The sequence below is a fragment of the Hetaerina americana genome, unplaced genomic scaffold (assembly GCF_022747635.1).
Source record: "Hetaerina americana unplaced genomic scaffold, ioHetAmer1.1.p SCAF_4, whole genome shotgun sequence".
Lineage (NCBI taxonomy): Eukaryota > Metazoa > Arthropoda > Insecta > Odonata > Calopterygidae > Hetaerina > Hetaerina americana.
In genome coordinates this window covers 28104577-28128201 of record NW_027286985.1, presented here as the reverse complement: position 1 = coordinate 28128201, position 23625 = coordinate 28104577, and the positions used below count along the sequence as shown (strand labels likewise).

Sequence of the window (23625 nt, the reverse complement as noted above, 5' to 3'; positions counted from 1 at the left end):
TTTCGGTTCCCGTCCCAGTTCCGAGAGGATTGTAATGACACAGCAAATTTCAGCTTATCAGATTGTTTTACTCTAAACGCTGTCGATATCACTTTGCTTCTACTCCGTGGTTTTAAGAACTCGGACGCTGTGAAAGGACCAGTCCGGACTTCAAATCTTGTTGATGCCTACGAGTACAATAGACAATCATAAGTGAGCGGCTCTTTCTCGCACAACAACTAAGGGGCGCGGGGAAAGCAACTTGCTCTGAAAAGGGAATTTTTGTCTATATAGCTGATAAACTACTCGTTCACTGCATACGGTGCGTCGCTATAAAACAACTTTTCAGAAAAACTAATCGTGTTTTCATGATTATTTAATGAATTTGATTTGAATGGAATTCATAATTTCAGAAAAACTACCAACCTCTCAAATAACTCCGTAATTACGCTGGCAATGAATACCAAAATATCTCACTTCTTAACGGCAAATGAGCGTACATGAAATACTTAATTGTATTTGCATCGTACGACATGTACCGAGTAGACAACATTAGGCATTATTACCATTTACAACTTGCACTAATGCCACACTCGACGATATGCTTTATACAAACTTGTGACTCAATCAAGAGTTACTGTAATGAGTAAGCTATCAGGGTATCCTGGTAGATAGGACACCCGTCGCTTACTACAGTATCATTGGTAAGAAACCTGCCAACAGCCTCAACAGTTATTCCTGGGGAATAATGATGTCGTTAAGAGTCAAGAGTATCCTAGATACTCTTCAGTAACGTTCAATTCTCTCATTTCCATCCGTCGAACTGAATCTCTGAAATAACATTCAATCATCGGCACAACTTCCATGATCAAGGCGAAGGACTTTGCAGTTATTGCTCAATAAAGATTAAATGATGGATGTAAAAATCAAGGGCTCCGGCTAATAATTATTATTAATAATCAACCGTTTAAAGCAGGTTTAAGATTAACACAAAATTAATATTTCGTAGCCTCGCCTAACGAAACAAAACCTGAAATACAACACTACAAAAAACTGTTTTCGACTCCACATTCATTACCCTTCATCATTCTGATCAAAGTGGCTATCCTTTTCCTCCCCCTTCCCCGTTTTTACCAAGCGTTCTCCCATCCATCAAACTCTTCAACATCCTATGGCCGACCACAATGCTCTTCATCCACCTTTCCGGCCTCTTTTGAATTTCGCTCCACAAGTTCTCTCCTCTCTTGCCAAGCCTAGAACTTGGCCATTTATTTTTCTTTCCATCCATTTTACCTTTTCCATCCTTCTCCACAGACGCATTTCAAATGCCTCCAATCTAGCTTATCATCTAGCTTAAATGACCAAGTTTCCGCTCTGGACAAAATCACACTCTATATCAAAGCTTACTTATCTTTTCTTCAATTACTTTTTCAAGATCCCTGCAGTCTATACCCTCCTCCTGAAATCATCTCGGCCTAAAGTAATTCTTCTTACGTCCCTCCTACTTTGACCATCGTGGTCAAATAAATCTAACTCGTGCACTGTTAAAGATACAGAGGGAAAATCCCGAAAACCCAGAAAAGTGTTAAATATGGAACCAATTAAAGGAACTAGTGGCCAGATAGCAGTCTACAGTGAATTCACCCCAAAACGACTTAGGCGAATTAGTAACCAGCATTTTCCAAAAGACCGACACTAAAGTCCTTCTTCCAAATAGTCCTCACCAATGTCTCACCGAATATTTTCGATAGATTACCGAATCATTCCCGCCAACTGATGACCAAAATTGAAAATTCATACAATAAAATAGAACGTTTGCCGAAAATATTAAGCCAAACAAATCCTCCTGACCCGATCAAATAACACTCGTATATTTGAAGAACTAGCGCCGTAACTAGAAATCATATTTAAGAAATCACTAGTAGATCACAAGGTTCTCAGTTATTGAGTAATGTAGCACTTATATTTAAAAACCGAGACAAAGAGGACCTGAGCAAGTACAATTACATATTTCCTTCAAATCCATATCATGCAAGGTCATGCAATATATACTGACTAGTTCGATAGTGAAACACCTCGATAGTCAAGAGTTGATCCTAAGCTAGCAGCCGATAAATATCCTGGGCATTATTGACGACTTTTTGAATGGTCGTGTACAAAGGGTATTCATTGTAACTCCGCGGTTAATAGCAAGATACAATTATTTTCCGACGATGCATTGGTATACAGAGACATCCGTAATATGGGATATAAAGTGGCTTTAGCAGGCGACATAAATTCTAATAAAAAGTTGGTGAGATATGTGGCAATTAGAATTATATGATCATGTAAAATTAAAAATGTGCGAAGTGAGGATTTTTTTGAAAAAGAGAAATTACCTTCCCTACTGAACGCCTACTGCATCAGGAATACAGAAATAGAAAGTGTAGAGTCGATTAAATACTTCGGTGTTGCTATCACTCACCTTTATTAGGTGAAACATTTACGGGAAATATGTGGACAAGCTAACCAAAAATTATAGTTTATTAGAAGTATATTGGGGAAATGTGAAGAAAAGGTTAAAGAGCAATGTTACATTTCGCTGGTTAGGCGTAATTTGGAATATGTACATGTGATCCTCGTGAAGTTAGATTGATAGACGAATTAGACCACGTCAAGCGTAGAGAATCTATCATTGTGAAATGCTGTTATGATAAAATTAGTAGTGCATCAAAATAATTAGAGGAGCTAGGTTGGGAATTACTCACGGAGCGAAGGCTAAATTATAGGTTCAATTGCATAGAAATGCATAAATTGCATAGAAATGCATAAATTGCATAGAAATACATAAATTTCATAGAAATGCATAATTTGCACAGAATGTCTCTTCAGCGATAATGTTGAAAATGTATTATTAGCTCCATCGTACAACGATTACGTACTACAAAGATATCATGTCAATAAAATTAGAGAGATAAGTGTAGAACAGATAGATTGAAGATGTTATTTTTCCCACGAACGACAAGGGATCAGAATAGCGTGGTCCGGTCGCTCTAGGAGAGCGGGGGAAGTATCTCGGGTGAAAAGTAGTCTGGCGTGTAATCACCTCCTGCCACACGCCATGGTGGTGGCTTGCAGGGCACTGTTTAACAATAATGTAATAATAATAATGCACCGATACCCTCGGAGCCGTCACAGGCGAGTATCGTGACAGAAGAAGCCACCCTATTTTTTTCAAACTTACCAAATTTTTAAACAAAGACTCGATTGACACCTGGAAAGTTACGACTTTAATAGATGATCATTTCCTTTGGCTCAAAGACCAATGCTTCAATGATAATTTAAGTGTATATTGATATCACTGACCTGTATAATTAATAAACACACCTGTTACCTAAGATTACCGATGAGAACACGAAATAAACGCTTATTTCAAATATATACAGGTAGATATCAATATATATGGACGTCGGGAGAAACTTACACGATCGATACACTTAAACACTAGGTAACGCACAAAGGAAACTATCCGATGCCTCTAGCATTTATGCTTTCACACACATGAATACAAAGAAGACTGTCAAGCACTAAAAAAATGTAAACGAGAATACTATAAATAAAATATATACATAAAAAGGTTTCGAAAGGGGAGAGGCAAGCGTGATTGCAAAGCAGCAATTAGGTCACTAATATAGAGGAACATATTAGAATGCAACGGTAGTAGTATGTGGAGAGTACAACCACTTTTGTTTACAGAGAGTACAACGTATTCGTTTGTTTCGAAGATTTCAAGAAGGCTTTCGATAGAGTCAACCGGATAGAATTAATGCATTTATAACAGAAGTCAGGAGTAGACTGGAAGAGGAGGCGACTTATTCGCTCCCTGTTTACATACGAGCACATCTCAGGCTGACAGATGCAAGTGGCAGATGGAGAGTTGGGATAGGCATTGCTATGAGGGGAAGAGAGGGGTGTCCATAATCTCCTGTGCTTTCTAGCGTATGCGTCGAGGAAATGATGGAATAGGCATTGGAAGAACTGGATATAAAAATAAAGGTCGGTGAGGAAATCATAAAATCGATTAAGTTTGCGGATGATCAAGCTTTAATTAGCCAGTCAGCTAAGGGTTTACGATTATTGCTGAGCGAATTAGAAAACCAGTGAAATAGGTATAGAATTAGATCAATGTTGACAAGACCAACGTTATTAGATTTTAAAGAAGGAAGATTGTTATCTTACACGCTTAAATGGGGGGGCAACAATTAGAGCTTGTGAAACAATACACCTGTTTATATATATAACAATTAATAACCTCCGGATAATGATGGATACCAAGCTGGTGAAAGTAGTAGGGACTTCAGAAGAAGAATTCCATTAGGTAAAGAAGCTTTCACAATGAGAATGAAAATGATGACAGAGATGTTGAGTAAAATGGTTAAGAACACCTTTGATTTGGAGCATGGTTTTGTACGAATCGGGAACATGGCCACTGAAAAAAGACGACAGGCGTAGATTTGAGGCTTTTGAGATAAAAGTGTGAACACTTAATTTATAGAATTCTTGAAACTGCATGATTTGGCAAAGGGTGATAAAGGTACGAGGGTTGCTATTCATATTTTGAGCATTGGCAATACCAGGTGCTTTAGGCGCCATCTGACGTTTCCATCTGGCAGTTTGACCTTTTTAACGCTAACTTTCTTCAGAACATTTTGTCGTTTGATCATAACTTGTACTTTTTACAGTGACTCGAAAATTTTGTCACAGTGAAAAAATTGAGTTAACTCGTGAACACTTTCGTGCGATGATTTTTTACGACTTTCGACGTGAATTATCAATACAGGAATGCATAGATCAACTTACTTCCACTTTTGCCGATGAAGTCCCATCTTTTGCCACTGTGAAACACTGGTATGACGAATTCCATCATGACCGCCGTTCGCTCAGCGACGAAAGTCGTGAAGGTCGTTCAAAATCAGTTGTTGAGCCAGAAAATACTGATGCTGTGCAAAAACTAGGAAAGGAAGATCGTCATGTGGCTTATCGTGAGATTGAGGCATCCTTGGGGATTGGGGATTAGTATGACGAGCATCAATAAAATGTTGCATGAACATTTAGCCGTGAAACAAATTTGTTCGCGTTGGATCCCGCATAATTTGACAAAAGCTCGTGTCAATTGGTGCAAAGAAATGATCAAGAAATACGATCGCGGTCCATCAAAAGATGTGCATAACATCTACACAGGTGACGAATCTTGGATCTATGCGTATGACCCCGAAACAAAACAGCAATCCACTGTATTAGTATTCCAAGACGAGCCAAATCCGACAAAAGTGTTTCTTGCACAGAGCACATCGAAGCAAATGATCGCCTGTTTCTTCGGAATAACTGGACATGTGGCAACCGTACCGTTAGAGCAACATAGAACCGTGTATTCCGGATGGTACACGAGCATTCGTTTGCCACAAGTGCTTGGTGAAATACGGAAAAAAGAAGCGGTAGCGAAGAATCATTTTTCATCGTGACAATGGACGCTCTCACGAATCGACGGAAAAACTACCTATTTGACAGGCCAAATCGTCAAATTGATGGGTAATCCTCCGTAAAGCCCTGATTTAGCACCAAGTGACTTCTTTGTATTCCCGTTTATCAAGAAAAAATTGTCATTAGCCAACCTTTTCGGCTTTGATTCGAGCGCATGCAAAAGTGTATTGATTTTCACGGAGAATACTTGGAAAAACGATAAAGCCATCTCTTCATTATTAGGCTGAAAATGTAAATAGCAACTCTCGTATTAGTGGTAAATTACCGAAGTTTAAAAAAAAAACAAATTCAAAATCACCTTTTTCAAAGCACAGGCGTTGATATAATTATTGTAACATAAAGCTGATTATCCACTGATATCACCGAAATTTTCCCTTAATTATTTTCCATTTACAGAAACGACTGATTTAATAGAATCTGGGGCGGTGCTCTTACTGCAGATATAAATTCTTACGTCTGCAGGGCTGAGGTAATTCCAGGTAACGGTTTGGAAACCGACTGGTGTTGAAAGTCCTGAATCCTAAAGAATCTATGTATGCGCATTTCACAAGCCGCATGACAACATAGATTTTATTTATTTATATATACCCAGCAAGCCACCGCTAGGGTGTATGGCGAATACACACCAGAATAATTTTACTCGAACATGACCCTACCGCGGTCGAACAATGTTATTTTGATCCACAATCGTTCGTGGAAAAGTTACATTTTAAATATATCTGTTCCACACTTAATCAAATTTTTTTAGCATGGTCTCTCCTACCGTAGTACGACGAGGGTAATAATTCATTTTTAACACCACTGCTGAAGAGACCTCCTCCCAATTTATGCAAGAGCTTCTTTCTGTAAGTTAACCTTCACTCCGTGAGTGATTCCCAGCCTAGCTCGTTTAATATTTTGGATACGCGAGTAAGGTTATCACAAAGACGTTTTACAAATCTAGCTCCTCTACGCTGCGAGCGATTCAATTTGGCAATAGATCTAACTTCGTGAGGAACCCATATACTTGCAGGATATTCTAAATGAGGTCTAACAAACGACAGGTAACATTTCTCTTTGACCTTTTCATCACATTTACCTAGTACCCTTCTAATAAATCCCAATTTTTTGTTTGAGGGTCCACATATTCCCCGCATGGGTTTCACCCAGGAGAGATCGTGAGTGAGGGTAACGCCTAGATATTTAATTGAGTCTACACATTCCATTTCGGTGTTCCCAATGCAGTAGGCGTTCGGTTGGGAATAGCTCATTTTCCAAAAATTTATGACTACGCACTTTTTTCAGTTTAATTCTAATTGCCAAGTGTCGCACCTGGATTGTATAGCATTAAGGTTATAAGACAAAGCTGCTCTGTCCTCAGGATCACGGATATCACGGTAAACCACTGCATCATCGGCAAATATACTATTGACTGCTGAGTCAATGCCGTTGACGTAAAGTAGGAATAAAAGAGGCCCGATAACACTTCCCTGGGCCAAACCTGAAGTAACTTCTACTGCATTTGAGCTATAATTCAATACTAGAACTAGATCAGCAAATCAAAAGTATTTTATCCCAAAACAACGATCGCGACATTATAATCGGTGGAGATTTCAATCTATTGAGTGGAGCACATTAGTTTTAAAAGAGGAGGTACAAGGAACGTTGTAAAGACAAATTTACCTGCAAGTCGCTATTACATTCCTTTAAGTTGACTCCATACATCAACTTGTGACTTTACCAACAAGGGGGGGATCGGGATGGTGGCTAACGTACTGGCTTCCCATCAAGGGGGTCCGGGTTCGAATTATGAAGACGACCGATATTTTTCAGTTTTATCTCGATCCCTACTTGAGGCGTGTTGTGGAGGGCACTTTGAGTGAGTCCATCTGATGGGATTGACGCCTTTCGATAAGAGTGGGCTAATGCCGACGCCGGGTTTCTCTCCACCCTTCCTTTCCCATCCATCTTTAATGGCGCAAATGAACTTAGCGGTCGGTCGCCTCCCCTAAGACTACTACTATCAACTAGGGGCGATAACATTCTTGATTCGTAAGCAAAAAACATGTCCGAGAGAGTTTTAAATGTAGAAACTATTGAAGGAATTAACCACATAGCAGTAAAAACTAGGTTTTCTCTATAGAGGGCCTGAAATAAGAAGCCCAAAAGAAAAATTTACTTGTTTAAAAAGGGGGACAATAATTACTTGAAATGCGTGTAACAGAGTCAATTTGCAAAATTTATGAAAGTTAGTACACATAGAAATACCGAGGATTTATGGAATCACTTCCTTGACATCACGCGCTCAGCGGCAACAGGTTCATTCGATGTAAATTTACGTATAAAAGACACCATTAAACGGAACCTAGATTGTACGACGCGGATATTAGATAATCATTAGGACTTAAAAGGTTGTCTCGCCAAGATGAAACATATTAGGAATGACATTTCTAGCGGCAAAAGGAATGAGGTCACTTCCGTTTATAAGTTACCAAGGGCGAATGCAAAGAAGGAATTTCGGAAAGCGTTAAGCGAATCCACAACGATAAGATTAACAGAAAATCTGAAAGAGAATCTGAATGCATTTTGGTCGAATTTAGGAGAAGTTTAGGGAAATAAGTCAACGGTCAATTCATTCAAAAACGATAAAGCCGAAAGAGTAGCTAGCAGTTTGAAAAAGGGCAACATCCTTCTTCTAAAGCGTCTTGGCTCATCGAGTCTCCGATAGCTTACCAAATCATTTCCACCAACCGATGCCCAGAATTGAAATTTCATAGAATGGAATATAACGCTCGCCGAAAAATATTAACCCTAACAAATCTTCTGGACCCCGTCACTTATTAGTTCGTGCGGGCATTTAAGGAACTAGCGTCGGATATCGTGCCGTATTTAGAAATCGTATTTAATAAATCGCCCGTAGATCACCAGTTTCCCAGGGATTGGAAAACAGCTAATATAACACCTATATTTCAAAACGGAGACATGGAGGAACCGAGCAATTACAATTAGGTAACTATTTCTCAGACATCCATATCATGCAAGGTCATGGAACTATGTACGGTATTTCGTCATAACATCTAGTTCCTTTAAAAGCCCCAAAATTTCAGAGTTTAAGAGGACGCCTCGGTAGCTTAAGTGGCTAAAGCACTCGACCGGATATTGAGGGATCTGGGTTCGAGTCCCAGTCAAGGCGAATGATTTTTACGCTCTGAAATTGTTGCAATAAAATTGCTAGTTCGACATAGTTAAAAAATAATCTTGGTAGTCAGGAGTTATTGATGAAAAAGCAGCACAGTTTCCGTAAGGAAATTCCTGCGAGACACAACTTGCGATTCTTATTCATGATATATTTGAATCGGGGGAGAGCAAATTCCAACGTACAATCAATAAATTAGGAAAAATCGAATGCAATGGCGTTGAAGAGCATAAATGACGCTAGGAATTTGCTACAAATATGCATCCTCACCCCACATTAAAAAAATCACTCAGCCACAAATGAACCTATCAGCAAATGTTCCGCCAAACATTCATATCCTAACGGTTTCAATCTAATCTCGAAAGCTGTCCGAGGTTAAATCGAAGATTGGAGTGCAAAACAATGGCGAACGACGTAAGAATATTTAAGATTTTCTCGCTACGTTGAAACCATCTGGATGTATTATACTTGGGAGCGAATGGCGTGTCCCGAGGCCTTGGAAAGAGCATTAATCAGCTCTAAATCGGTAGCAAAACGGAGTAGTTTACGTATGTCGTCACATTTCTTTACTCTTTTCTGCCGCACGCCCTTCCCATGTGTATAACACACAGAAAGTTTAAAATAAAGGTTCAGCCCCGCCACACGGCAGCAATTTTCCTTCCATGCATTAGATTAACAAATTGACCATTTCATTGGCTTAAGCTTCCTTTGTGATGCAAAATTACGATGACTTCCTTGTGACGCTACACTTCCTTCCTCTCTTCCGGATGATGACACAAGTGAAGTTTCCCCTCAAATCACACTGGTTTACACAAAAGTTGGAATCGTCCAATTTCGCACGCACATATCATAAAATTTCACCCCATACAGAACAGAAAACATTCTAGCAACTTTGATTTTAACTTGGTCGCACGTAGTTCGCGAATTTTCTAATGATGATGAGACAATATCTTATTAACGCGACATGAAAAATATCACCTCAAAATATTGCTTGTAAATTCATGATTGGTAATCAAAGTAAGGGGCAAGTTCTCTGATCCGATATACATATTTCCAGGAAGGAAACTGTTCCAAGTAGTTCCCGAATCCGCGCCATTGAGAATGATCTCTAATTTGGCCTTGAGTTGATCCTTCGAAGCGTGAGTAAAGACGTCGCGGCGAGCGCGCGCCGCCGCCTGCATTGTATAGCATTCGGTCAACAGGAGTCAATTGGATGAAAAGTGCCATACCATAACGGCTTAGCGTGGAAAAACAGCCACAACGAGAAACTAACTCGAGATTCTCTTTCCAGGGCTCTTCAGCACTTATACTGTAAAAAGAATCCATATACCAATATGCACAACATAGAATAATCGCTTATGAGTCATTTAAAATTGAAGAAGTTACATAAAATGTGATGTTCCATTATTTACATAACAATACAGTTAGATAACAATTCCACTTTCTTCAAGGTTCTAAATTCATCGACATCATCTACGTTCATATTTTTTCCAACACCGAAATCTTTAAAATGATTAATAACACAAGAGCCCTGATAAAAACACTTATAGTTACACGTCAGTAAAAAATCACCAGCCTGCTTATCAATATAACTATTATACAATGCTATAACCTGAGGGACATCATGGTGGATTGTTTAGTGATATTCCGATGCATATAAAGTTCCAAAATGTAATACAAAACATTCCGCTAGTCGTACTTGATGTTCAATATGAGCTCCATGGGGGCGACCCGATTCTGCAAGATAACGCCTGCGGTAATAGTTGAGAAATAATACAGCGCCCCCAATATCGTAGTCCAATATTACATCTAAAATCGTAATTCTGGTTTTGAAATATATAACTAAAATAAAACTAGTCATAAATTCGTGAAATTCCAAGCCACGTCCTTAGATATTTTGAAACTACTTTCGCTCGCATTTATGTTTTTGGCACTTTGTCGACGTTTCCCAAGTTGTTATTTCCCGCTGAGAACACTAAACCTCGATATTTAGGGGGATCGACATGGTGCGGGGGCTAACGTACTGGCTTCCCACCCAGAGGGCGCGGGTTCAAATCCCGACGGCGTTGAATATTTTTCAGCGGTATCTCGATCCCTACTTGAGGTACTTTGTGAAGGGCACTTTGAGTGAGTACGCCGTCCGTCGGATGGGAAGTTAAACTGCGGACCCCTTGGCGATTTTCGTAAAGAGTAGGCTAATGCCGACGCCGGGTTTCTCTCCACCCTTCATCCTTTCCTGTCCATCCCGTATGGCGCAAATGACCTCAGCTGTCGGTCGCCTCCCCTAAACACTACTACCAGTACCTAATAGCGGAATTTTTCCTCCAAACTTACGAAAGATTTCTACGCCTCGCCCCGAAAGCATGATATTTCAATTGCCGAAAGTGATGAATATAACACCCAAAAAATTTTCGAACAACATGGGCTGTTATATAGGCGGCCGTAAAAAAATCTTGAATACCATTGGACTCCCCCGAAAGGCTATAAGTGCGTTTATTTTCAACAATAAGTACGACAGAGGAAGAGGTAAAGAGCTACTACATTTGAGGCAACCATTTGGCGGCACAGCAAGATTGTCTGGTCCTTTCTATGTCAAGAGTGGTCACTTCTGTTATGATTGTCCGTTTCACAACCGCAATGAATGGCCACCAAAGAAATGTGTAATTGGGAAATCCTTAGTGCAATGACTCCAAGCAACAAAAAAATTGACTGCGGCAAGGATTGATCTCGAGAGACACAGTGGAAATTAATATCACAAAACCGCAGTGAATTCAGGGAAAAGTTTTCTAAGACACTAATACAACTAACAAATCTGAACGTAAAAGTGCCTCATTCAAAGTCACATTTCTCTGATTCAAGAGCACAGAAAATTTAAATTATAGAAACTATAGTTTTTTTAATTAGGTAAAATACCGCCTTACATGTACCTGGACTTTCATGTACATGTAAGTCCTACGGCCAAATCCTGAGACACATTCAAGTATTTGACAAAATATAGTGCTGGAAGTCCTTTCTCGTCATTATGTGGAATCAAAATGCTTGCAGATGAAGATGCTTGAAAGGATTGGTTACTTTGACCTTAATGCATAAAATTACACGAATTAAAATCCCAAAGACGTAAGTGGCAAATTTTCGAAAATAGGAAAAAACACATTTTCTCCGTAAAAGATAGGCGTGTTAATATCCATTGACTTGGAGCCTTTGTGAAGAGCGAACCATGTCTTTTATCAACAATCCGTAATAGTAATTCTCTAATGTAATAAAAATTTCGTAACCTGTCACTAGTGCGCAATCATGCGCACATAAATTGCCCCCAACCCATAAAGACCTTCTGGGTTCCTCACAGCACGTACGGCAAAAGTATTACTTTACTTAAAATACTATCAATGAGATAATAGGAAGAAATCAACTCCTAACAGTTGATCCTTTATCAGTAAAAATAAGTTAGAATCACTCACTCAGCGTTCACAGTGTACTTTTTCTGAGCTTCCTTTTTCTCTTTGGTTGGTGTATGCCCTTTCACAGTCAATGGGGCCACGTTCTTTGATTCCAGCAAAGCGCTTGTGACATCGTCTTTTTCCACTTCGTCACCGATTTGAGTAGTATCTCCGCCCGCGGGGGAAATCGGCATCATTTCTTGAGAACAGGACCCTTTTGCTCCCACCTGATGAAATTAATGAAAAAAATTAATGATATTTTAGTCATGGTAAAAAAGTTAGAATTTCACAAGAAAATAACATGTAGCACATAATACGTCCCGTATATTTTTACGCTCTACTCTTACTTTCCGTAGAGTTCCAACTATTACATTAAACTTAACATGTACTCAAGACGTATTTGAGACTTTTTGAATCCTTGACAATCAAAGTTTATTTCTTCATAATATCTCTTACCAACATTAGGTTTTTCAAGCGATTAAACCCAGTCGTTTCACATATCAAGTATACAATTGAAGGGAACCCAGAACCCATTGCCTTGTCTTCACCGTCATATCATCCATTTGCTGGCTTGTTGGCTGTGTATTATGCAAGGGATTCGACACTTACATAACCATACATTACACCTGGCCACGAGCCAGGTGTAATGTATGGTTCCACACAGGCGAGTGTTGCGAGGGGGCAAACTTATTTGTTCTTTCTGAAGGAAACATTCAGCGTTTGGAAAGCCAGAGCTGTTTCGGATCTCCTACCTAAAACGCCGACCTGGTTAGTTTTCTGGTTAAAAAGAGAAGATTCACAAATTCGGTTCAACCCTTGATTAAAATCTGATCGGGGCCATTTCAGTCGTCACAAAAAAAGTTTTCATGGAATGAACCTTGAAATACTCAGACCGCACTCGTCGGCAACAAGAAGAAAAGACCAACACGCACGCCATGGCTTCAAAGAACGGATTCAGCCAACCTCATCTCCTGGCAGCACACCCTATTGCCTGGCCAAAGCTCTTGGAGCACCTCCCCATTAACCCTGAGTGTGAGCGTCACGAGGGGAACTCTTTGACATAAAGTCGAATAAGAACGTAATTGTGTCACTTAATGCCTTGCTTTATTCCAAGGTGTAAACCCTATTCTTAAGGGTCAATTCATTCATTTTCATTTATTCCGTGGAGCAATGCCGCGAGAATAATTCCCCGTATATTCGGGAATTCGTGAGTGTTTGGGACGCGGAAGGGTTACTTTTTAACCTTCACTGTGTTTGTTTTAGCTTATTTCGTTTCATTTTTCGTAAGTTTGGAGGAAAAATTCCGCTATTAGGTACTGGTAGTAGTGTTTAGGGGAGGCGACCGACAGCTGAGGTCATTTGCGCCATACGGGATGGACAGGAAAGGATGAAGGGTGGAGAGAAACCCGGCGTCGGCATTAACCTGGTCTTTACGAAAGGCGTCAAGGGGTCCGCAGCTTAACGTCCCATCCGACGGACGGCGTTCTCACTCAAAATGCCCTTCACAAAGCACCTCAAGTAGGGATCGAGATACCTCTGAAAAATATTCAACACCACCGAGATTTGAACCCGGGCTTTCTGGGTGGAAATCCAGTACGATAGCCACCGCACCATCTCGATCCCCATCTTAGGTACTGTTTAGGTACCACCTCCCCGTCAACCCTGACAGTGTGTTTGAAATTAAGTTTTCTACCCAACTCACTCCCTCGAGCTCCAAAAGATAAGAGTCTAAGGGATTATTTAAAAAAAATTGCTTTTCTCTATGGCCGTGGTTTTATTATTAGGTAAACTACCGGTTAAGGTAGGTTTTGAATGGACACAACTACCAAATAAATATCTTGTCTCTCCAAACAAAACACAACCGGATATCCGACACCACAACAAGCACTTCTGCAATCACACATACTTCGGTCCTTCATTCCATCCAATATAACTATCCTATTCCTGCCCCTTCCTGGTTTGTCTAACATTCTTCCCTCTATAACAGTCTCCAACATCCCACTGCCCATCAAAGCGCTCTGCATCTATATTTCCTGCCTCCTTATGATTTCTCCTAACAATCCTCTCTCCTCCCCCACCATAGCCAGCACCTCCTCGTTTGTTTTCCTTTCTGTCCGCTTCGCCTTCTCCATCCTTCTTCACACCCACATTTCATAAGCCTCCAATCTACGTCTATATACCTGCTTCAGTGAACATGTTTCGGCGCAGTACATAACCACGCTCCATTTCAAAGTTTTAACAAGCCTTTGCTTAAAATATTTCCTCAATGTTCCGGTCATCAATTCCCTCCTCCTTGTGAAAGCTTCTTTGCCTAATGAAATTCTTTTCCGTAAGTGCCCACTACTTCGACCGTTTTGGTTTTGGTAGGGACATAAGGAGGAGAAGGCGGCCCCGGCTATGATCTAAATTTCAAAGGTCAAATTGCAGGGATTTCAGTATGGCCCTCGACATTGTACATTAATGATAATATATAAAATAATAAATGCTCAAAAATGGGTAAATTTTATGTTTAAACTTTATAGGATTCATTGAATGAAACTTGACCATGTGGAATAAAATGTAAGAATGCGGATTTGGTTTCAATATGCCATTTTACACAATGATCACGCTCATCAACCGACAAATTGGTGAAATTTGAGAGTGAAATTGCCACTAAGCCACAAAATTTTCACAAAAAAACAAAAGGCTTATTTTTTCTTCAAGTGTTACCTCAGGGTAAAAATTAGAATAACAGTCTTGGGATTTGGTCAAGAGGTTCGCGTATCAGTGTTGAAATCATCGCAATTAGGGAAATGACGCAATAAGACAAAATTAAAAAAAAACGCCAACGCAGGTTTCGTGGGCGTTCTTTATCGCAACCTCAGGTTGCAAGGCCAGATTGACACCAGATAATTTGAGAGCTGCCATTTACAAAATAACGACTGTCAGTTTAGCTCACTGATGGAACGATTTCTAAGATATTCAACGTGGCTAGTCATTATTAGAAAAAATGTGGTTGAAAATATTGTCTACATATGCTCCTATGTTTCCCTTCCGCCTGCTACATGAATTGTATAGCCATACAAGGTAATTAGTGGACTATGAGTATCCACTGTCGCAAATCGCCAGTAATTAAGATATGAATTGCAAAAAGGAAGCTGTCACTCACTGGTGAAATTAAATACTGCATAAATGGAAAATTTTTGATTAAATTGAGTTAGTTTAGTCACATGCACTGCACAAAATACTAGACATACAGTATTTGCTTTCATGCGAGCCACGCCCCGAGATCATGAAACGACTGACTCCGATTTTATTTATCAAAGCATCTTGCACCATGCTCGTAATACTTAACACTTTCTCAATTCTCTATTTTATGGCAAATGAAGTCAAACATTGATCTCATCGACTGAAGATTTTTGATGGCTGTTGGGAAACATTTTTCAACTGAGTCATCCACCCCAGAACGACGTTTCATCTCTTTATCACCAGCTAAAGCGTGACCGATTACAAATACTTTCAGAAGCAACAGGTACTCGATGGGCGCAAGGTTAGGACTATAAGGTTATTGGTACTATCACGGGGCAAAAAAAACATTTAAAAAGTTTTATATTTTTTTCTCTATTCCCCTCAATTAAACCTTGGGAGCTTTGACAAAAAACACAACTCTGGCCGTCATGGCTTCGCTGGTAATTCTGCTGCTTTATCAGCTAGGAGGTTGACACGCTTTCGTTTATTACTTTCTGTGCAAGGGGGATAGGGCACTGGATTGCTCTTTTCGCGGTCGCAAGTCCTATCTTGGGAGATATGTTAAACCTATTAGTTCCATCTGTTCCTTCTCTCATCACTGTGCTTTGCACAATGCACATAACATGAGAATGAATTAATTCCTCAGCCCCCGAATTCATGGATGGATCTTTGGATTTTCATATCCCACGCATCCTAAGAATCCAGTAACGATCGTTCCTTAATGGTAATTTTGCGTATTGTACATATATTACGGCTTCACGTCATGAGAACTAACTAGTCAATCAGCCAATTTTTTACGAAAATAGCATTTTTCTGTGAACGCGCATCTTATGTCGCCCGAAGGTTTATTGGCGTCTGGTTAAGGATTATACATGCAGGTCTGACATGTACGTTTCTGCGGCACATATTAATGCAGCCATTCTAGTTATCTGACCAAGGAAAAATATTCACGTGAACCACGAAAAAAAGAGCCCTTTCACGAGGGCTAAGTAAATCCCATATCGTGCCGTTGCACGGACACTCCTGTGCTACTGTATCTACTATTCGGGCGTTGAACGCGGGAAATGAGGCAATTAGGTGACCAATACACGGGATTGCATGACCAGCATCTAACACTACCCCAATACTGAAATCGTAAACAAGCTTGCAATCCTAAGTTTATTTCGTGATAGTTAAATTTTTTTAAACAATAATACGTTCTTTAGTGTACACATTATCCTGAATTAGTTTTAAAAAATAGCTGAATAACAAACCAAGACTTATTGGTAAAATAAGAATCCGTCAGATCAGTCTGTTGGTTAGTAAACATTCCAACTAATTCAAAGACTCCAATGGAATTGGTATACTCTGGAGATTCGTCCGTTGGTAAGTCTCATGATCAACGAAGGGCTTTTCCAGATTACACGAATCACAGGTTTACGAGGCATCGGAAACGCAAAATGAACAAGAAAATAAAAAAAACAATTATCATCCGGATGGAAAATAATGCAGTTTGGTAGAATGCGAAACAGCGACTCTGAGAGCCTAGGCAAGAACGCATGGTCCCCAGTAAGGCATGCGAGGAACATCCCCACTACCGTAGTGGGCGGTGAACTTTATACCTGTTCACAAACAACGAAGAAGTCAATGAAAAACTGATTGAAGCACTTTTCCACTTGATAATTTTTTTTATTTTACGACCGGGTTTCGATGTATTACATCATCATCAGGTCCAGCGTAAGCAGGTCCAGGATGTAATACATCAAAACCCGGTCGTAAAATTAAAAAAAAATATCAAGTGGAAAAGTGCTTTGATCAGTTATTCATTATGTTCGACTTCCACCACATCACGCCTGAAGCAACTCAATTTAGCGAAGAAGTCTTTTTCAAACATCTCGATTTGCTATTTTTACCATAATAACTCATTCTCTCACCGTTTTCAAAGAATGACGTCAACCCACTTATTGGCGATCAGGATACGCGATCGGTAACTAATTGGAATAACCACAAAGCAAATAGACCTACTCGCCTGGCGCAAAGATGGCCCGAAATCCATTTCAGTCTTAAAGCAAGTTTGACATTTCGAAATGATACGAAATGATTTGAGATCGAAAAGCAACGACTGCGAAAGATTAGATCTTTCTCAAGGGCGGATCCATGAAGGAAAGCATAGGTTGTCAGGATGACAAGAATGTATTGATTGGCTGGGTAGTCGAATTTAGGTGTGATAGTCGTCGCCTTTCAAACTGATTTTTCATGCTTTTTTCCTACAATTCGTTAAATGCACATAGCGGTAATTTAACGTAATGGTTACAAATATGTCTTAATCGGAAATACGCTGAGCAGCGCATAAAACAGTGAGAAAATGAGTGCAAAACTGTGTTGAAACTGTTTTACTTAAAAACCTGGAATAATTGCAAAGGATAATGGCATCCAGGTCGGAAATTCTTCAAATGAACCATCATAGCATGCTACCAAAACAAATTTTTATTGAAATTTGTCCATTGCATATTTTCCTTCGAATGAATCTTACGTGTATAGTCCAATACATCTCCGTTGTTATTAGATGATTCCTATTTACCAACTATTTCCATCCATATCACGTTTTTCAATTACCGGAATTAGGGGACACTTTCTCTTAACCATTCTTTAATCAAATACGCACCGAGCATTCACTCACTTAATACCTAATACAACATTGCAAAATTAGAATTAACTTGTACATTATACAAGGAAATTATGAATCAATTCTCAAAATGTTTAGACACATTAAATGTTAAAATATCCCTTGGGTAGATATAAATCACAGCTCGCACCTGCCTCTCGGGCACAAAATTTGCTAAAGAACACATAGTTTCACTTCCAAGAGTTCGTGACTTCGCGTTTCAAAACTATGACAGACAAATTGGCAATTTCCGATTCACGCAAATATTTATGATAGGGTGTAAACACAGTGATGCCTCGACTTACTGACCAACATACATACGAGCTTTCCAAGATACGAACTGTTTTCATATCCCGCTTTGACCCCTAGATGTAAACTTACTATCGAGATACGAACTGTGAAGCTTTTTTAGTCCTGAGTATCACAGATTAGTCAATTCGAGCAAAAATGTAGTTAAGTTAACAGGAGCACAGTTTCATCAATACCCTTGAGCGCAACACGTGTTTACGCTGCACACTTCATGAGCCTCTCAACATATATTTTTCCTTGCTAACGATGTTTTCATTAAAAATCAAATATTATTCAACTATGCAATTTTTTCACATGTTTTTCGAAATTTCTAAATCTGAGAACGGATTGATTGCCTATCAGGCATAATGGAAAATAGTACTTGATAATGGTAATGAACTTGCTGCAGTCAATAACGAATTATGCTCATGAGCCGAGGTATTGGCATGGCTGGTGGATGTCAGTTAAAACCGTGTCAAATTACGGCTGACCTAAAAAAAACAGGAGAACCGGAGAAATGGAAGAAAACCTTCACCAAAAAGGGAAACATCGATAGATATCTATGGTCATGAAGGGTTACAACGTAAACATTTGAGACGAGTATGAAACGTTAGGTATGGTATTCAGTCGCGATATTCACAACAAAGGCTTAGAAAATATTTCATGACATCATCCTCCTTCCAAGAAAATTCCCAAAATGGAAGGGCATTTACAGTGGCGCAAAAAAAGCGATCTTCCATTAATTTCGGCTCTCTTAAACTTATCTCATTTCCCTCACTATTATCATAAGCGAAAGAATACATTTCCTTTGCGTCATTGTGCTACGATGCATATTGCACGCATTAAAATTATAGTACACCCCATATAGCACTAATTACCAATACATTCAGATTTTTACAGATATGATAAACAAACATAAAACGAAATTCCTGGACTGTGGTAAATAGGACGCTTGGAACATTAAGACACCATAGATGAAGATCACCGCTAAATATTTGATTTCTTTCGGAGCAGGATCATTTCATGCGGGACGTTCATTGATACATCACGTGAAAATTATTTAAATTCATGATTACTATTCCTGGTACCCCACCGTATTAGATCGGTTTTGGACTGACACTTAATTCAAACAGACAGTGAACGTTTCGTAGTCAGGAGTCTGATCGGATCGGTCTTCTGCTAGCGAAGGGACTGGAAACGTTCACCAGCCCTGAATTTCACAACATTCTTTTCGTACTCGTTTTAAATGAACTAATTTCAGAAAAATTAAGGGCAAAGTGCTCCTTGCTTGGGAGCACTTTAAATAACATATATTAACTTTTTGTATTCGCAGTAATTCATTGAAAACAACAAAAAATAGTTATTAACTTAAAATCAACACTTGGTGTTGCCTGTTGGCTTATGCGCGGTGCAAATACACTTTTTTCGAATTTCAGGGCTTTTTTAACAGATACGGGAGCCATTTCAGTTTGATTTTGGCTTGGGATTGCGTGGTAACTCATCTACGCTGATATTTGACTATTTACTTCAGTTTACGCCTGCAATCGAGGCCATTATTCTGCTTAAAGAATATACTAAAGGAAATATTTCAGACGCTACTGTACAGCGATTATTCCACGACTTTTAAGAACTCATAACTAGCTCTCTTAGGCGCTCCTTCATCCCGGGAAATAGGAATAAGGAAAATATGTTGTTATATGCATTCCCTCTACGTAGGGATTGACCATTTCAATTCTAATGCTAAGGGAGAGGAAGGGTACTAACAGAGAAACAAGTATGCTTTAAAACATAGCAAAACACGGTATCACCAGGGAGTAACCACTGATTAACATTAAATAAAAACCGAAAACTTCTTTGTGTGAACTAAACATTTTACACCAACAAAAAATGAGCTTAACGGTTGACATAAAAGCTCTAATTTTTAAATTAAGTAATTCCAATCATCGGCGCTTCCAATGAGTGATTTAAATACTTACAGCAACTTCGGCAAGGAGTTTTCCGTCACATTTCGGCAGTTCTCTCGTTCTTGCACCGAGCTCCACTTCTTTCAACGTTGGTGCCATGCTAGTCGTGCATTCTGGGCCTCACGCCTTTCAACTGTTATACAAATAAGCATGACAAGCGATAGCTTGTAGCGAGGTTTGTAGAGTTGACCTTGAGTACTAAAAAATTGAACTAGGGAGTGGGTGGAAGTAGGGGAAATGGTTGAGTTGGGAAAAATAAATGAGGGGAAGTAATTCGTAGGCGTTTTGTATCATTCTGTACGGTTTTCTTCAGAAATTAAACTTCACGGCTCCTGTATTATATTTTATTCTTCAGTTAGTACAGTTCAACTGTGAGATACGATGCATACATGAAATGGATTCACTTTAATTCTTATAAAACCAATGGTTCACGAAGTGCGCCAAATGAATCGTAGAAAAAAACTGTTGGACAACACTTACCGCACGCTCAGTTAGTAAAAAATCTAATATGCACGAATGAAAATGGCAAGGAAACGAAAATAACTAATTTTTATCCCTTGTACTCAAATCTTCTGTAAAAGTCCGTCTCACCGAGAGGTTCAATTGGCGAACAATTACACTCATTCGCCAATTTTTCAATTTTTTCTTCGAACGATTGTAGACTTCCTTTCTTTGGTGGCAATGCAAAATTTAAGGTTTCTACTATAATCAACGAGTTACATTTTGCCGTCTCCATCAAATCCAAATTTAAACTTTCCACTGAATTATGTGAAATCACAATAACATCAAATATATTTTTGAATTTGTCTTTAAGGTGAATCTCAGATTGATATGACATAGGTAAAAATATCACTTTCACTGAGTCCATAGGTACAGCGGTGTAATTTTCCCTTTCTAAAATTTTCCTGTCTTTACTTCTATTCGTACAGTGATCTTCTGTTTCATTGATCATGGAACATAAATTCTCATGCAGATCATCAGCTAAAACTGCACCTTCTAGTTCGTCATCATTGGGTAAATCATCACACTCGGTTGCACGGGTAATGCCATTCAAAATTTTCACAACTGCCCTCAGGCTTGTATTGGTAGCTTTTCTAGGATTTTGTCGCTTGAATTTGCTATCAACACAAGGACTTCCTAATCCATACGGTGCGAAAGGCCCATTTTCTATGTCGCCTGTATAACCAAAGCTCAGGACTTCACCATTCACTTTTTGAATACCTGATATCAGAGTACAATTGGATTGTGATAGCACTCGATCTTGCCAGGAATAAGCAATCCCTTTCATTCTCCATTTTTTATACTCGGCAAGACTTATTGATTCTTGTCCTATCTTACATAACTTCATGTGGTAATCCCAATCAAACACTCCCATTTTAGAATCATAGCGGTCTGTTAAAGATGCTCGAAGCCTATTGTCCCATAGAATTTCCGTGTTTAAATGATTCGATTTACTACTTATCCAAAATTTGAATATGGTTTCTAAAACATCCCTTTCCTTGTACTTTAAATGGTCAACATTTATAATTGGCATCCTCTTAGCCATGAAATCGACATCTGTAATCATATGTATCAGCTGATGAGCTTTTTGAGTCACGTAATTATAGCTAGTAGATCTCAAGACTGTGTTTCCAAAAACTTCTAAGAATAAAATCGCTTTTTCTTGCAATCCAATGACGTTCGAAGGCTCCAAAGCCAATGTTAACAAAAGGATCTGCCTTGCGACAGGCTCTAATGATTTCTCTATAACATAAAAGGTGATTGCAGTATTATCCGCTCCATGGTGACGAAGTTGAGATAACGTTTTGAATATATGTCTCCCGTCGCAATTTCCAATTAATAATACACTGAATTTCCGTTCATCCGGCTCGTCCGTACAATTATTTGTCAACAAACGTTTCTGCTCAGCAAGCATATCCAGCGCCGGACTGTAACCCCACATCCTTCTAAATTCTTGCTAAGTATGCACGACACCTGTTAAACAAAGCATTCGGGCAATAAATCAATCCAACATCTTCAAAAATAACTACGTATCAATTTTTTAGTACAGACCTGTGATAGAATGTACTTACCTTACAAATAATTAACGACGCAGGCTTCGAGAACACGAAGAAATCACTGCGCATTCCTTGCGATTTTATTAGTGGTTGCCACAGAAACCGAATCGTTCTTTAATATTTTATAGCGTAATCAATCACTGTTACAGTACCGAAAGATTAATTGACCTTAAACGTGGAATTAATATGAGTGAAACGCCAAAAACAGTCATTATGGGCGGCGTTTATTAGCTCGGCAGATTCAGCGTAATGGATACCCTGTTGGTTACATCACTAACACCGTTTAAACTAATCAATTCCCCCGTCCAGTTGAAAAGTCAGGAAATTTGTCTAAGAGAATTTTCCTCAAAAGAAAATCAGGAGCCCTAACATTACATGGCTATATTTCAATATTACGGATTGTAGGAAAAATACCATATGAAAATTATAGTAAATACCCAGAGAAAACATTATCTTCCTGAACACCAAGATGTAATGACAAAAAAGACGAGTGGTTAAAAAATTGAACAAAATAAAAATGAAAAATTGAAATACTTCTGGTGTAAAATCTAGAAAGTCTTCGTCACTACAGTGATGCATTGCACATGACCATGAATTTAGCTGGGAATCCTTCGTTTGATGATGATTCACTATTTGTACTATATTCACTATCTTATCACCATTTGAAAAATGGGGACCTGTAGCCTGCTCTTTTAGCCTTTTACATTCTCCCATCTGCACTGTACATACACACTAGGTAGCATTTCAAGGATATAAATTAGCGACATTTTTGGCTTATGTGGTTAATGGTGGGTTAGTTATAGCAGTTAGAATACATTCAAAATCGGAATACTTTTTAATTAAAAAAATTAACACAATTATGTGGTATATGTAAAAAATTTAAACATAGGGCTCAGTGCGTGTAAATGTATAAATATACACACATGAGAAATGTATTTATAAAATAATTCAACTACATTAAATTGTTATTATTTCAGTGCAAAAAAGGAATAAAAAATTTAGAGCTTTTAAATTTCAATGAATTGACAAAATATCAACTTTGTCACTGTCTAGTCATTGGCCACCCAAAAAGTTACAGTTTTGCTTGCCAGCTATGGGTAAGTGTATCACTGAAGTATTAATTGAAAGTATGGTCATTCTCAAATTTTATTTCCAGTCCAAAATTGCCTTAATGCTATCTTTGTACTTGCATAATACTCTGCCAACGAGGGAAACACAATCATCACCCACAGTTAACCAAACTCCCATAATATACGGAAAGGCAATATAGTTAATGTTACCTTATCTATTCATAAAAATTCCTTGTTCATAGGGAATGATTGAAGCAGTTGAT

At 38.8% G+C, this 23625-nt stretch overlaps 2 protein-coding genes across 2 annotated transcripts in view; both read right to left on the bottom strand.

The window, feature by feature from the left end:
- The window catches only part of LOC139691966 (ATP-dependent translocase ABCB1-like), a 66945-nt gene extending 46599 nt beyond the window's left edge, over window positions 1–20346 (bottom strand). Inside the window, exons 1-2 of the mRNA XM_071589940.1 lie at window positions 20248–20346; window positions 12133–12338 (exon numbers count right to left, since the gene is read on the bottom strand). Of these exons, the coding sequence (XP_071446041.1) occupies window positions 12133–12338; window positions 20248–20334 (293 nt within the window). The 5' untranslated portion in view covers window positions 20335–20346. The remainder of the gene's footprint in view (window positions 1–12132; window positions 12339–20247) is intronic.
- Window positions 20347–20600: 254 nt separating this feature from the next.
- Window positions 20601–22521, bottom strand: Dnaaf3 (Dynein axonemal assembly factor 3). Its single transcript, XM_071590306.1, has 2 exons — window positions 22308–22521; window positions 20601–22209 (listed from the first exon to the last, which is right to left on the bottom strand). The coding sequence occupies exon 2, from the start codon at window positions 22175–22177 to the stop codon at window positions 20786–20788; it is 1392 nt and encodes a 463-aa protein (XP_071446407.1). The 5' UTR covers window positions 22178–22209; window positions 22308–22521; the 3' UTR covers window positions 20601–20785.
- Window positions 22522–23625: the final 1104 nt, after the last annotated feature.